The sequence below is a fragment of the Haliotis rubra genome, unplaced genomic scaffold, assembly GCF_003918875.1.
Source record: "Haliotis rubra isolate DU_JTF1 unplaced genomic scaffold, ASM391887v1 Scf888, whole genome shotgun sequence".
Classification (NCBI taxonomy): domain Eukaryota; kingdom Metazoa; phylum Mollusca; class Gastropoda; order Lepetellida; family Haliotidae; genus Haliotis; species Haliotis rubra.
The window spans coordinates 77,403-91,019 of record NW_025767621.1 but is presented as its reverse complement, the minus strand read 5'-3'; the positions used below and the strand labels follow the sequence as shown (position 1 = coordinate 91,019).

The following is a 13,617-nucleotide window of genomic DNA, read 5'->3' as shown; positions in this document are numbered from 1 at the left end:
GCCCCGGAGAGCGGAAGGTCGCGGGTTCGATCCCCGACCGCATCATACCTAAAGACGTTAAAATATGGTACTTGTTGGTCCCTGCCTGGCACTCGGCATTAATGGGTACAACAAGGACTGGTTGGCTCTGAATATAATGTGTCTGAGTGGGGTATTCATGCTTCTTTGCGGCATGGTATCTCCGTGGGCTAGCACTATAAAACCAGCTTCAGTCTGTGCTAGTACAAGCAGCCGCACACACACATACACACGCATGCACGTCGTCATGATGAGCAAAATATTCTCAAGCACGACATTAAACCCAACCTCACCTCACCTCACCTCTGAGAACTTGGTACCCTTTCCTGTATATCCTGAATTTGGAATATTTAAAATGGAAGATGAGGGGTAACACCAAGCACAAATGAATAAAACCTGAGCTTTTAATATTTATATATATGCTGAATTTGAAATGTTTTTAATGTCAAGTCATGGCTAATGAAAGGTAACACAAAGTAAAGTTAATAAAGGTCAGATTGCACTGTGTATTCCTTCTGTTGCAGTCAAGGCGAGAGCAGTCGTGTTACGTCTTACACCATGGATCCTAGACGACAGGCTCGCACTCACTCCATTGACCTGGCAGCAATATCCCCTGCAGGGCATGTGGCCAGGGTGCAGTTTGGGGCCACCAGGTCCAACACATACACACCACCAGGGTTAGTACCACACTTTCACAGAATCCATTCTTCTTAATGTACGTTATACTCTACCACTAAGCCCAGCAGCTCCAACATGTACACTCACGTACGAGATGGAACCAAACATTCACTGGATCCGTCCCTCGTGATGTATATTATCCTCTATATTTATGGACATCAGGTCCAACACATACAAATCCTCCACCCCAGAAGAAGTTTTGTTTGGTCAAACTTACTTAAAATGGAGGATACTTAATTCTGACATCCCTGATGAAACACTTGAGTATCGTAACCTTACCAAACAGTCATAAACTCTTTTTATGACTCATGTTTGCAACAGAACCCCCGATGCGATGACCTCAAGTTTTGACGAGACTGATATGCCGCTGCTCAGAGAGAGCGTGTCGCTGCAGGACCTGACGTCTGACTCTGACCTGCCCTCATCCACTGACTCCGACACTCCAGACTCACAGATCAACCTGGACACAGTGTTCCGACGAAGGTGAGCCATATGTGGTAAACAGCTCCACCATGATGCATGGATCTTAGGTGTGCTGTATTGAAAGCTCATAACCATCGTTTAAGATTGGATCACTTGATTCATGAATGCTGTCTTATTAACCCATTCATTTCAAATAAAGCATACAGACCCTGTGAAGATCTGGGTTAAAATTGAAAAGACGACTAATACTATCGGGTGGTTAGATTTGTGGACTTGGTTATTGCATGACAGCATATTCCAGAAAATAGGATCTGTATGTAAAATTACTGTCAATCGCTTAAAGCCGTTAAACACAGTACATGACAATATGTTGAGATGTTGGAATATTTTTGCCAAGAATTCACTCAGGAAATAGAACTATTTTAAAGTTCCTTATCCTGACTCATGCTAATTATGCTTGTCTCCTTCCTCTTGTGAATGATAGTGGAACACTTGAAATCCCTTCAAGTTCCCTTCTAAAAAAGCGGACGTAAAATCACTCACCCTCGAGTAGTCTCCCTTTCCTCCCTTTTTGCGCCTTTTTTGGTCACATGACCAGCCATGTTTGTCACTCTCTCCTTCTTCGCCATTGAGGACGGTTGTGAGAGCACCTGAGTCCCTATATGGCACATATCCTTTATATATTCGGACCTTACATCAAAATTATTGCTGTATACGGTTTTTAGGATTATATTCTATATTACGGTTTGAAATTTGATCGCATCGGGATCGCTCGCCTGCGCGAAGCTCATCATACAGATCATCCAATAGAGACTCAAGTCGTCGGGGATCCATAGAGTGAGAGATGTCCAAATCAGAGGAAGAAGGTGAAGGCATATTCTCTGATACGGAAGTTAACTCCTGGATCGCCAACGGCTTGGACTTAGTATCACCTTCTAAGGACACAGATGAGGCGTTTACCTACAAGATGTCCAACAATGATTTTGACATGCTCACCTTTCCACCGATCGACCCGATCTCACAAGTACCAGACAACCTCAGCGCAGCTTTTGATAAAGCCACCAAGTCTCAGAATCAGCACATCCCGACGTTCAACACCAGGAATTTCCCACTACATAAGATGGAATCCTTCCTGAAGGCTCCAGAAGTTGATGATGACTACAAGATTATCACCGACTCCCGTCAGAGAACTTACAAGATTGAGGATAAGAAGTTAGCGCAGCTGGATACAACCACCAGATGTACCTTCTTCAGATTAGCCAGATTGAGGGCTATCAACGAAACACTCATCTCGAGGTTCAAGAATTCTACTAATGCAGAAGAAGGACCATCAGTTTATGTCGGAGCACCTAGCATCCACATCAGCGGGACTGACTCTCCTGAGAAGACAAGGGTTATTGTCAGCATGCACTTTGAGTGAACGCTTCACCAAGTCCTTATACAGAGCCCCATGGTCAGCATCTTACATCTTCGGAGCAGGAATTGAAGAAGTCGCCAGAGAAGTCTTTCATGACTCAAGGGAGGTTATGATGATTATATCCATCGACATCTTGGCTGACGTGATTCGTCAGACGTCCCAACGCTACTCCAACAAATCCAAGTTTGCAGGAGTCCAGAGAGCCAGAGAAAAGAAGCATTCCAGCATGAAAGGAGGAAGAGGCTCCTTTCGTCGCCCATCCAGAGCTCCTAGAGGTAACCCCGGAAGAGGCCGAGCATCTAGGGGTGCAAGAGGAATCAAGCGCTAAAGGCCAGGTTCGGAACGACTGGAGTCTTCCACCCCCAGCCGTTCCTGTACAACCTTCGACAGTGGGTGGATGTCTTCAACGATACAGGGAAAATTGGGGAATCCTACAAGACGACTACGACTACGCAGAGGGTACAAGATACAGTTGGAAACCACCCGGCCGCTCACAAGCAACCCGATGGCCTTCAACTATGCAGCCGACCAGATAGAGAAACTGGACAACGCTATCAAGACCCTACTCAACAAAGAGGCAGTAGAAGAGATAGATCAAGATCTCATCACACCCGGGTTCTACTCCCCAATTTTCCTGGTACCGAAGAATTCCAAGGAGAAATTTCGGCTCATCTACAACATGAGGAAGTTCATGAGGAGTATCTACACAGACCAGCAAAATTCAAGATGATACATCTTCCTCAGCTCCGACATCTCGTTCGTCCAGCAGACTACCTCGCCAACATAGATCTACAAGATGCATACCTCCACATCCCGATACATCCAGACTCAAGGAAATACCTAAAATTCCTTTTCAACGGATATCACTTCAGCCCTCAGTACAGTTATCACCATGAAAACGGGTATCAAGCTGACCAAAGTACCACAGATTCTGGCACTACTACGCTCGTTCAAGTTGGAAGACCAACAAAAGAAATTTAAGGCTCCTGCCTGGGATCTCAGCATAGTTCTACAACATCTCACCAGTGATGCCTACGAGCCTCTAGAACGGACATCCTTTGAACTACTAACTCAGAAAACGCTGTTCCTGATCGCCCTAGCAACAGCTGCACAGATGTGAGAAATACATGCTCTAGACTTTGAATGAACACGATTTGAATCAAGACATCGTGACATCGTACATCTAGGACTGAGATGGGATTTTATTGCCAAGAACCAACTGCCCGGTCAGCCTGACAGACAGTTCCACATCCCAGCACTCTCTACAGTCCTTGGGCCACAAGATACGCAGGATCTATCCTTATCCCTAGTCAGAGCACTTAAAGTCTAATTAAGGAGATGAAAATTCAAGTGCCTATTCATCCCATTATCCACTGAGACGCCCACGAAAGTCTCACGGACAACCATATCGATCTGGATGAGAGCCGTTATACTAAGGGCCTATAAAGCAGCAGGACTTGAGCCTGCACGAGCCTCCAACCCACACGAAGTCAGAGCCCTGGCGTCTACACTTGCTCTGCATGGACTCTGCTCGATTACAACTATAATGGAGGGCTGCTTTTGGAGATCGAACACGGTGTTTGCCAACCACTACCTCAGAGACATTGCCACCCGAAGACGTATCAGGCATTCACCAGCTTGGGCCACTTGTTGTAGCACAACAACTAACCATTCCACAAAGGCGCTGAGTAAATCTCACCCCTTTTATCACGTGACTTGTGAAAACCAACGCTCTGGAGAGCAATGGCTGTAAGTCCATGCACACGTCTAGGACAGACTAGCATGAGTGATAGACCCTGTACTTGTATAGGACATACTCGTACATGAAGAAGGGTCGCATCTCCACTTGATGCGCGCATCAAGAGATGGAGTTGCAATAGATAACTAATGGAATATTAGTATATCTAAAATCCACACGAAAATGTCAGGAGAAGTTTTGGAAGAAATCTGACAAGTTGTGGTTCCCCCCAGACTCGTCAGAGGAAGTTGAAAGAACAGAATCATCAGCAGTGCCATCATAAGTTCCCATGGGGGGGTAATACAGGACGTAAAACAACAGCCAGAGAATCCAGAAGTGGCCTGACCCACCACCGATATCGATGGATTCTGCAAGCATAATTAGCATGAGTCAGGATAAGGAAAAATATGTAATTTTCTGACTAAAATTGATATTTTATACTTATCCTGACTCATGAGGTTAGCCCTCCCAACCTCCCCTCTTATGGCACTCAGGATTTCCCTGTAAATCCGGGTGTCGGGCATACATACGGAGAGAGTGACAAACATGGCTGGTCATGTGACCAAAAAGGGCGCCAAAAGGGAGGAAAGGGAGACTACTCGAGGGTGAGTGATTTTAAGTCCATTTTTTTAGAAGGGAACTTCAAGGGATTTCAAGTGTTCCACTATCATTCGCAAGAGGAAGGAGACAAGCATAATTAAAATGAGTCAGGATAAGTATAAAATATCAATTTTAGTCAGAAAATTACATATATTTGGTGTCATGTTTTCGACAAGATAATGCTAAATCTTGTTGTCAGCTGTGTGGACTTGGATTTATTGTATGTTTTGATTGCATTACCGGATTGATGTCTTACACTGTATCCATGTACCCCACAGACCATCCAAGACAAAGAAGAAACTGAAGACCAGCTCCAACCCCAGTATTGGCAGTGGCATGACCTCCAAGAGCTCTGCTGCAGAACCCAACATCGACTTTGAGCTGGATGTGAAAGTGTTCATCGACAGCGGCAAGTGTGTGCTGTATCCTAAAGAAGCCAGGGATGAGGAGGTCAAGAGGTGAGGTCACTACACACTCTCCTTTCTTTCTTGAAGATCAATTAATAGATCAGGATTTCAAATTTAGACCACACCAGAATGTGGCCTTACAACTGGATACTATGGTTAGAAGGGTCTCTGGTGGTCACCGTTAGTGGATGCGATTAGTTCTTGGATGAACAGACCATCACTCATCTAAGGCACCGGGGCGGTGGGGTAGCCTAGTGGTTAAAGCGTTGACTCGTCACTCCGAAGACCCGGGTTCGATTCTTCACATGGGCACAATGTGTGAAGCCTATTTCTGGTGTCCCCTGCCGTGATATTGCTGGAATATTGCTAAAAGCGGCGTAAAACTAAAACTCAGTCAGTCAGTCATCTAAGGCACCATAATTTGATATGCAGAGTTGTGTCCCTTGATTAGGTTCAGGTGTATCCTTATTATCATGTTTTATCAGTGGTTTTCACCAAAGTGGAGCACATGACTTGCCTCCCTTTGTGCTTCCGTGATCTGTAGGCTCTTTTCATAATGTATTGTTGTCTTATGGTTGCATGGTTGCATGCTTGTTATAATACAAATCTGTGATACTCTGGTTGTTTACATGTACATCGTTGACAGGTTTTTATGTAATCTATAAGTGTTAATTTCTAATGTATGAATTGTTCCAGTCACGCTGTGGCTGAAAAACTAAAGGTGTAACATCAAATTAAACTCATTCACTGATTCCATTCTGTCTTGTAGACAACAGAAGAGAGAGAGAAACCTGTCTGGAGAGCAGACGGCATCACCTGTGATGAGGCGGAAGCTGAAGAGACAGGAGTCATCTTCCACTCTGCTTCAGAGCAAGAAGAGTATTGCACCACCCCAGGTCACCGTGGAAACCACAGTCTTTTACCTACCAAGTGTTGATGTCAAGGTAAGGGAATGGTTGAAAATGTCCTGAGTTGGGATGAGGACAAATCATGAATAAGTAATAAGAATGCCAGTTTACAAAAGGATGAGGAATCATTAGGACCATTTTGGGCCAAGTAAATCTGCATTACGTGAGAAATAAAGACTGTTTGATATATTCTTTCATATTTTCTGTCCCTCATAAATAATTTCTGAAAGTCCATCACCAAAGCCTTGTGGCTTACATTCTCTCTCTTGGAACAGATAATCCAAAATTTGTCGCATCTCTCTGGCAATTTTCTAACTCTTTCTTCATTAATTCCTTTATGACTTGGCTGATTGTGTGTCTGCCTACCGCTGCTCACTATATCAATCACTCGTCCACAGTGTGCGAAATAGCTTCCAAAGTTTGCTAGCCAATTGGGCTAGCTATGCCTGAAAGTTACTAGGCCACACAGACTGTCTCCGTGGTGTAGTGGTTAGAGCGTCCGCCCGGAGAGCGGAAGGTCGCGGGTTCGATCCCCGACCGCGTCATACCAAAAGACGTTAAAATATGGTACTTGTTGGTCCCTGCCTGGCGTTCGGCATTAATGGGTACAACAAGGACTGGTCGGCTCGGAGTCAGTATAATGTGTCCTAGTGGGGTATTCATGTTTCACTGCGGCATGGTATCTCAGTGGGCTATTACTATAAAACCAGCTTAAGTCTGGGCTAGTACAAGCAGCCGCACATACACATAGCAATGAAATATTGCTAAGAGTGGAGTAGAATCACCCTGACTCCTGCTGTCTTCCACTTCTATCCAGGTCCACTACTACTCCAAGACCACACTGGCGGAGTTGCCACACAGCACAGGCAGCATCTCTGATGGGGAGAAGATGTTCTCCTCCAGTCTCGACCGACCTGATCTCACAACACAGTCATCGACAGATGTGTTTGTCACACAGACGGATGGCAACTGGGACAACATCGACAACGCCTCCAGTGTGTCCGTCCCTAGTCGTAGAGGGGCTGTCAAGAAGGCCAACCTGTATGCTTGGCTGTCATTACAGAAACTGCCTGAGGTAGATAGGACACTGGCACCTTTCAAAACAAAAACTAGGGCTAATTTAGTCTAAATTTACTTTACTACCTGCGTACCTGTCCACCTATTACACAACCCAACACAGATACCCACGGCAGGTCTCAAGTTGTGTATGAAATTTTCAATTGAGAATTGTTTACTGGGACCTCCATAAACACTATATACAGTGAAACCTGTCTAAACCGGTACCCCACGGGACTGAAATAAAATGCCGGTTTAGACAGGGTGCCAGATTAGACAGGGATGATCATTTTCCAATATGGCTGCCATTTACACTCGTCAATGTGCTTATCTCTATAGTCCCTTTGATCTTTTTGATCTTTTATAATTGTGCGACAAATTAAAACAATGTTGATGACATAATTATTCTTTATTCAGCACTAAACATTGTTCAAAACAAACCCATCACGACACACAAAGTGTATTGGATTATGGGTCCTTGATTGGACTGCTCATACCCATGCGGGTTTAGACAGTGTCAATTACAATCAAAATTGCTTGTAGGGACTGGAAAGTCGTGCCGGAATATGGAATAGACAGGTGCCGGATTAGACAACGTTTTAGTGATCATAATATCGTTGTAAAATGGCGGGATCAAAATTTTATGCCGGTTTTGACAGTATGCCAGATTAGGCAGGTGCTGTTGTTGGCAGGATTCACTGTAGACTCATTCACCAAACAATCTGATCATGCACATACTCGAGTTGACTGAAGCTTTGTCTTTTCTAATAACAATGATTAGGATGAAATGAAAACAGTCACTTTCATCCGTGAAACATTTTACATTTGAAAAGTGAAAGGAGAAATAATGGACATGGACTGAAATAACAAAACCATTCACATATAAATAGAAATGTCAAATAGAGTACTTGACTGTTGTATCAGGTGCAAAAGTTTTCAAGTTAGATGGAAAATGTTCAATAGTATGTAAGGGTCCCCCTGAATTATCCAGTATATTTCATCTCAATTATATTTATGTTTTTTTTCTTCATGTAACACTAAAAATGGACAATCGAATGAATTACACTCTCGGGAGGGAGAGGAAAAATGTGCTAAGTTCATGATAAGAGAGACTAAGACTTCCATAACGAAGCAACTGGGTGGAAGGTATTTATCTAGAATGGAGAGATTATACCCATGATCACTGAGGAGCTGACTCCGTCAAATGTTAATATCAATATTAATGGTCCACAGGAGATGATCATCAGTCCTTGCCTGCTAGATTTCCTGGAACAAGCTCTTGAGCCTCTACCATTCTCAGCACCCTTACACAAGAAAGGTGAGATGCATGTAGAGGTGCAGGGAGAATTAATAGGAGTAGGAACCTGAATCTGTTGTGCCCAGTAATTGCGGTTTGATTCCCAGTATGGCCACAGTGTGAATATCCAAGATCCAAGAACATCCCGTCCGTCACGGGTCACTCCAGAACAATCTTTCATTCAGCCAAACTGAGTGTTGTGTAACAGATCAAAAAAGAGAAAGTCAGAATATGTTTTCTGATTATGCAACCTGGAAAAGGCTTAAAAAATTGTCCATCTGTCGCTGCAATGAGATAAACTTTTGAAATAAGTAAGGCTGGAATGGAAGCTTCCAGTTTGAAGCTTGTGCTAGGAAAGTTATTAATGTAGTGTCATGTACCTTAGGTTTGAATCTCAGATTTTTGTGATTATGATCTTTAGCTTACCAGCACCATGTATCACTTTCTCACTCCTACAGTGCAGTGACTTCAATAATAACTCACTCTCTCACTATCTGGCAGACCTGATGGGTAGTGTCCTCAACATGGATCTGGATGCGTCCCAGGCCTCGCTGGGGTCACCGGTCAACGTGGCTTCCTTCCCTGTGGATGTGGTGGTCTACATCAAGGTGGAGCCGTCCGTCATCCGCTTCAACTGCCGACCCATATCTCGCGTGGAGTGTCTGCTCCAGGTGCCCTCCCTGGAGCTTGTCTTCTCCACCAAGAAGTCTGACCTGGACGGCTCCATTGCTGAAGGAACGCCGCCGATGAAGGCAAAGGGTAAGTTGCTGGCCAGAGAAAGAGAATCATCTCTGCCATACTTGTGTGAAATCAACTCATTAATTATTGAACAATTTTGGTCCAGTAATAGAGGAACTTTACATTAGCATTGTTTTTCCCCAGTCCCAAAACGAAGCCATGAATGGGTGCACAGCAACTCTACGTCCTCACGGAGCCGACTGAGCAGCACCATGTCCGAAGGCTCCTCCTCAACCCACTCTGGAGGCCTGAGTGTCACCGGCTGCCTCTCTGACTTCTCACTGTATGTCTTCCACCCTTACGGAGGGGGGCAAAGACGCCTAGGTAAGTCACTCCACTGTCAGTAGAATCATGTCAGAGAAAAATAACACTGAAATGATGTACAGAAATGGTTGTGGCGCAGGGATGCCAGCCATTCAGATTTGGTGGGGCGGGACCTTACTGGTTAAAGCTTTTGCTTTCCGAAGACCCGGGTTCAAGAACCCACGTGGATACAATGTATGAAGCCTATTTCTGGTGTCACCAGTGTGATATTGCTGAAATGTTGCTAACAGCGACAATAAACCTTACTTATTATTATTATTATTATTATTATTATTATTATAGGATATTTATATAGCGCACATATCCACGCACTAGTGCATGCTCAAGGCGCTGGTATTTTTTCCCTCGATCATTGGATGTCAATCTCAACAGCACATCGCATTATCAATCTCAACTCCCTGAGGAGTATACAACTCTTGCAGCCACTAGGCGCACCGAGTTATTGTGGCTTTCTCATCCTTAGTCACACTCTAATTATGGTATAGTGGCTTAGAATTATACTTATTTACCCCATTCATTATTCCAAAGCTTCATTGAAGGTTGGTATCTCTGATTGGGGTAGCCTTGTGGATAAAGTGTTCGCTCATCACACTGAGTGTCTGGGTTTGATTCTCTGAAGCTCATATCTACACTACCCTGCCATAATATTGATGGAATATTGCAAAAGCGGACGTAAATTCATGCTCACTAACTACAGAAAATGTCACAGACTCTGAGACTCACAGGAATAAGGATAATGTCTTACAATAAATTGCTACTAAAAGTGCTTTACATTGTGATATGTCCATTGCTTTGAGACTACTGTAGAATGATGTTGATGGAAGGATCTGTATTCAACAGGCAGTATACAGGAGCATGCAGGGGGAAGGGTGCTGGAGATGTCCCGCAAGGACTCTCTCAGCCTCAATGTGGAGTTCATCAAGGTGAACATCGCAAGGAGTCGGAAGATGGAGTTGCGGGGAGCTTCGGAAAACTCGGTGTCAGCCAACAAGGAGGCCCAGATGAAGTCAAATGTGGTCAGGTTCTCAGGTGAGTGCTGGAGGATTTGACCTTGACCTCATCCATTGTGATCTGCTTTTGTTAATAATCAAACAGAACCTGACCTTGACCTCATTTATACGTCATTTGACCTTGACCTTATTCAGTATTTTCGGACTTTGACAATACCCAACAGAACCTGACCTTGACCTCATTTATTAATCATTTGACCTTGACCTCATTCAGTATGACCTGACTTTGTCATCATCAAGTAGAAGATCACTTCAAGTGGAATTTTGCCTTATCAACAATATAGCCTGAACCTTATCTCACAGGATGGGATCCAATCTGTGCCCAAACTAAATCCATCTTCTTCTTTCAGCCATCTGTGACATTGGCACAGCCAGTTTCAAATACGATATGAGACGTTTGTCCGAGATTCTATCTCTACCTAAGGCCTGGTACAGGAGAAACCTGGCCCGCCGCCTGTTCCTGGGAGACGAGAGCATCGTGCACACACCGGGTGATGCAGGTAGGTGAACAATGGATTTTGTTGCATGTTGAATCAGACTGTGTTGCATGGTATTGTACCAAGAATGTCAACTTCCAAACCTATTTCACCATCACTGAATCATTGCGTATATGTTCATAAAGCCATCTGAATTATGTGGCATTATTTAATTCATGCTCTGATAATCACTTGAATCCCACAACAACTATTCATGTGTTTGTACTTCAGAAGAAATGTAGATGTGTATCTTGTTCACAAGACATCAGAAAGAACACTTGGCATGATAATATAGAGTAATATTTCTTGATGTGTATGTCTTTATGTACATATGTACCATGGAATTGGGAAATGTTACACAAAAGCAGATTCTACAGGGATTTGAGCAGTGTATCCATTCACAGAGATTTAAGTGAATAATGTTTCTCTCCATGTACTTTCACATCTATATAATCAATTAGAGGTTGTTTCGGTTTGTGTCTGTCCCATCAGATGGAAGATTTATTTAGTTCCAAGTTTGGTTCTGGATCCGGATCACTAATGAGCTACTCACTGTTTGATAAGACTATTCAGCTGTGTCAAATGCCTCCATCAAAAGTATTTAGTAGAAGATTGTTACATGTTTGGTTCATGAATATATTTTGATAATTATGTCCTTCACCGTAATGAACATTTCTGGTGTTCCCCAACCCTGATATTGCTGGAATATTGCTAAAAGCGGCGTAAAACTAAACTCACTCACTCTTCACTGTAACAGTGGTCCAGTCTCATGAGTACTGTTGTCTTGGATGTTTTTTGTACTATGCCCGTTTTCTGTATTTTATATCTACAAATGTAGACTTAGTGTTCTGGGTTGTAGTTTAGTGTCATTGTTGAAAGGATCATTGTTATAAATATTACTGATTGTTTTATTGTCTTTGTAATCCATTTAATTTTCGTTAGTATTAGATATCTCCTAGTGCATCTGAGGCACAAAATCCCTTTTAAAAGGCTGAAGAATAATGCTTGGTTCTCACACATATCTATCTGTTGTAGCTCATAATATTTTATATATGCTTTAAATAAATGATTGAAGAAATCATTTTAAAAATGTTAACTGTAAAATATTACCAAAACGTATAGCTTGAGAACTAGCTGATTTGTTTCAGCGTTATAGATGTCTCTTATCGTTATGTCTATATTTCATTACTATTTCCACACTGTTTGATGCCTAACCTTTGATGGAGTGTTTTCTTTTCTTTTTGTCTTCAGTTTATTATTTTAAATAATATGCCATGCTTTTAGTACCGTGTTGCCATGCATTGTCACTTTTCAGGTTAAGAAAGTACCTCCCAAATTCAACCATTGTTTATGCACTGCCATATTTTGTTTCCCGAATGTTGTAAGCTTTGAGTTTTCTGTGAGATTAATTTTTCATTTATTTGTTGCGTGTTGTTGCTTTGTTTCCAGAAGTAGATGTCACCTTGTCTTCAAAACATCCAACTTTGTCAACACAAGCCTCTCTTTCATTCCCTTCCCTAACCGTATTAGAGGAGAATGAACCTTTCCGGCTAACTCATCATCGAAGGGTTTCCTCTGGAGATAAAGTTAAAATCCAGATCAGTTCTGACCTGAAGAAAGAAATATCCCAGAAATCATCCTTGAGAGGTGTGGTTATAGTTACATCAGAAACTAGCCCTGTATTACTGGGGTTGTATACCATTATTACTTGTATTATGTACCATGTATTACTGAGATTATATACTATGCATTCCTGGGGTCATATTCCAGGTATTACTGGGATTATTTACCATCTATTGCAGGGTTATATGCCATAAATTACTGGGGTCATATTCCATGTATTACTGGGATTATATACCATGTATTGCAGCGGTTATTACTGGGGTCATATTCCATGTATTACTGGGGTCATATTCCATGTATTACTGGGGTCATATTCCATGTATTACTAGGATTATATATGCTGTACTGCATGGGTCATATTCCATGTATTACTGGGGTCGTATTCCATGTATTACTGGGATTATATACCCTGTTTTGCAGGGGTTATTACTGGGGTCATATTCCATGTATTACTGGGATTATATACCCTGTATTGCAGGGGTTATTACTGGGGTCATATTCCATGTATTACTGGGGTCATATTCCATGTATTACTGGGGTCATATTCCATGTATTACTGGGGTCATATTCCATGTATTACTGGGATTATATACCCTGTTTTGCAGGGGTTATTACTGGGGGTATTACTGGGGTCATATTCCATGTATTACTAGGGTCATATTCCATGTATTACTGGGGTCATATTCCATGTATTACTGGGATTATATACCCTGTATTGCAGGGGTTATTACTGGGGTCATATTCCATGTATTACTGGGGTCATATTCCATGTATTACTGGGGTCATATTCCATGTATTACTGGGATTATATACCCTGTATTGCAGGGGTTATTACTGGGGTCATGTGCATGTATTACTGGTCATTGTATTACTGGAGTCATATTCCATGTATTACTGGGATTAT

At 42.7% G+C, this 13,617-nt stretch overlaps 1 protein-coding gene across 1 annotated transcript in view; it reads left to right on the top strand.

The window, feature by feature from the left end:
- LOC124263522 (transmembrane protein KIAA1109-like) overlaps positions 1 to 13,617 on the top strand; it is a 116,837-nt gene that overhangs the window by 86,658 nt on the left and 16,562 nt on the right. Inside the window, 11 exon segments of the mRNA XM_046698183.1 lie at positions 543 to 695; positions 1,018 to 1,179; positions 5,153 to 5,332; positions 6,051 to 6,225; positions 7,007 to 7,264; positions 8,479 to 8,563; positions 9,044 to 9,301; positions 9,425 to 9,604; positions 10,445 to 10,633; positions 10,965 to 11,114; positions 12,540 to 12,737. Of these exon segments, the coding sequence (XP_046554139.1) occupies positions 543 to 695; positions 1,018 to 1,179; positions 5,153 to 5,332; positions 6,051 to 6,225; positions 7,007 to 7,264; positions 8,479 to 8,563; positions 9,044 to 9,301; positions 9,425 to 9,604; positions 10,445 to 10,633; positions 10,965 to 11,114; positions 12,540 to 12,737 (1,988 nt within the window).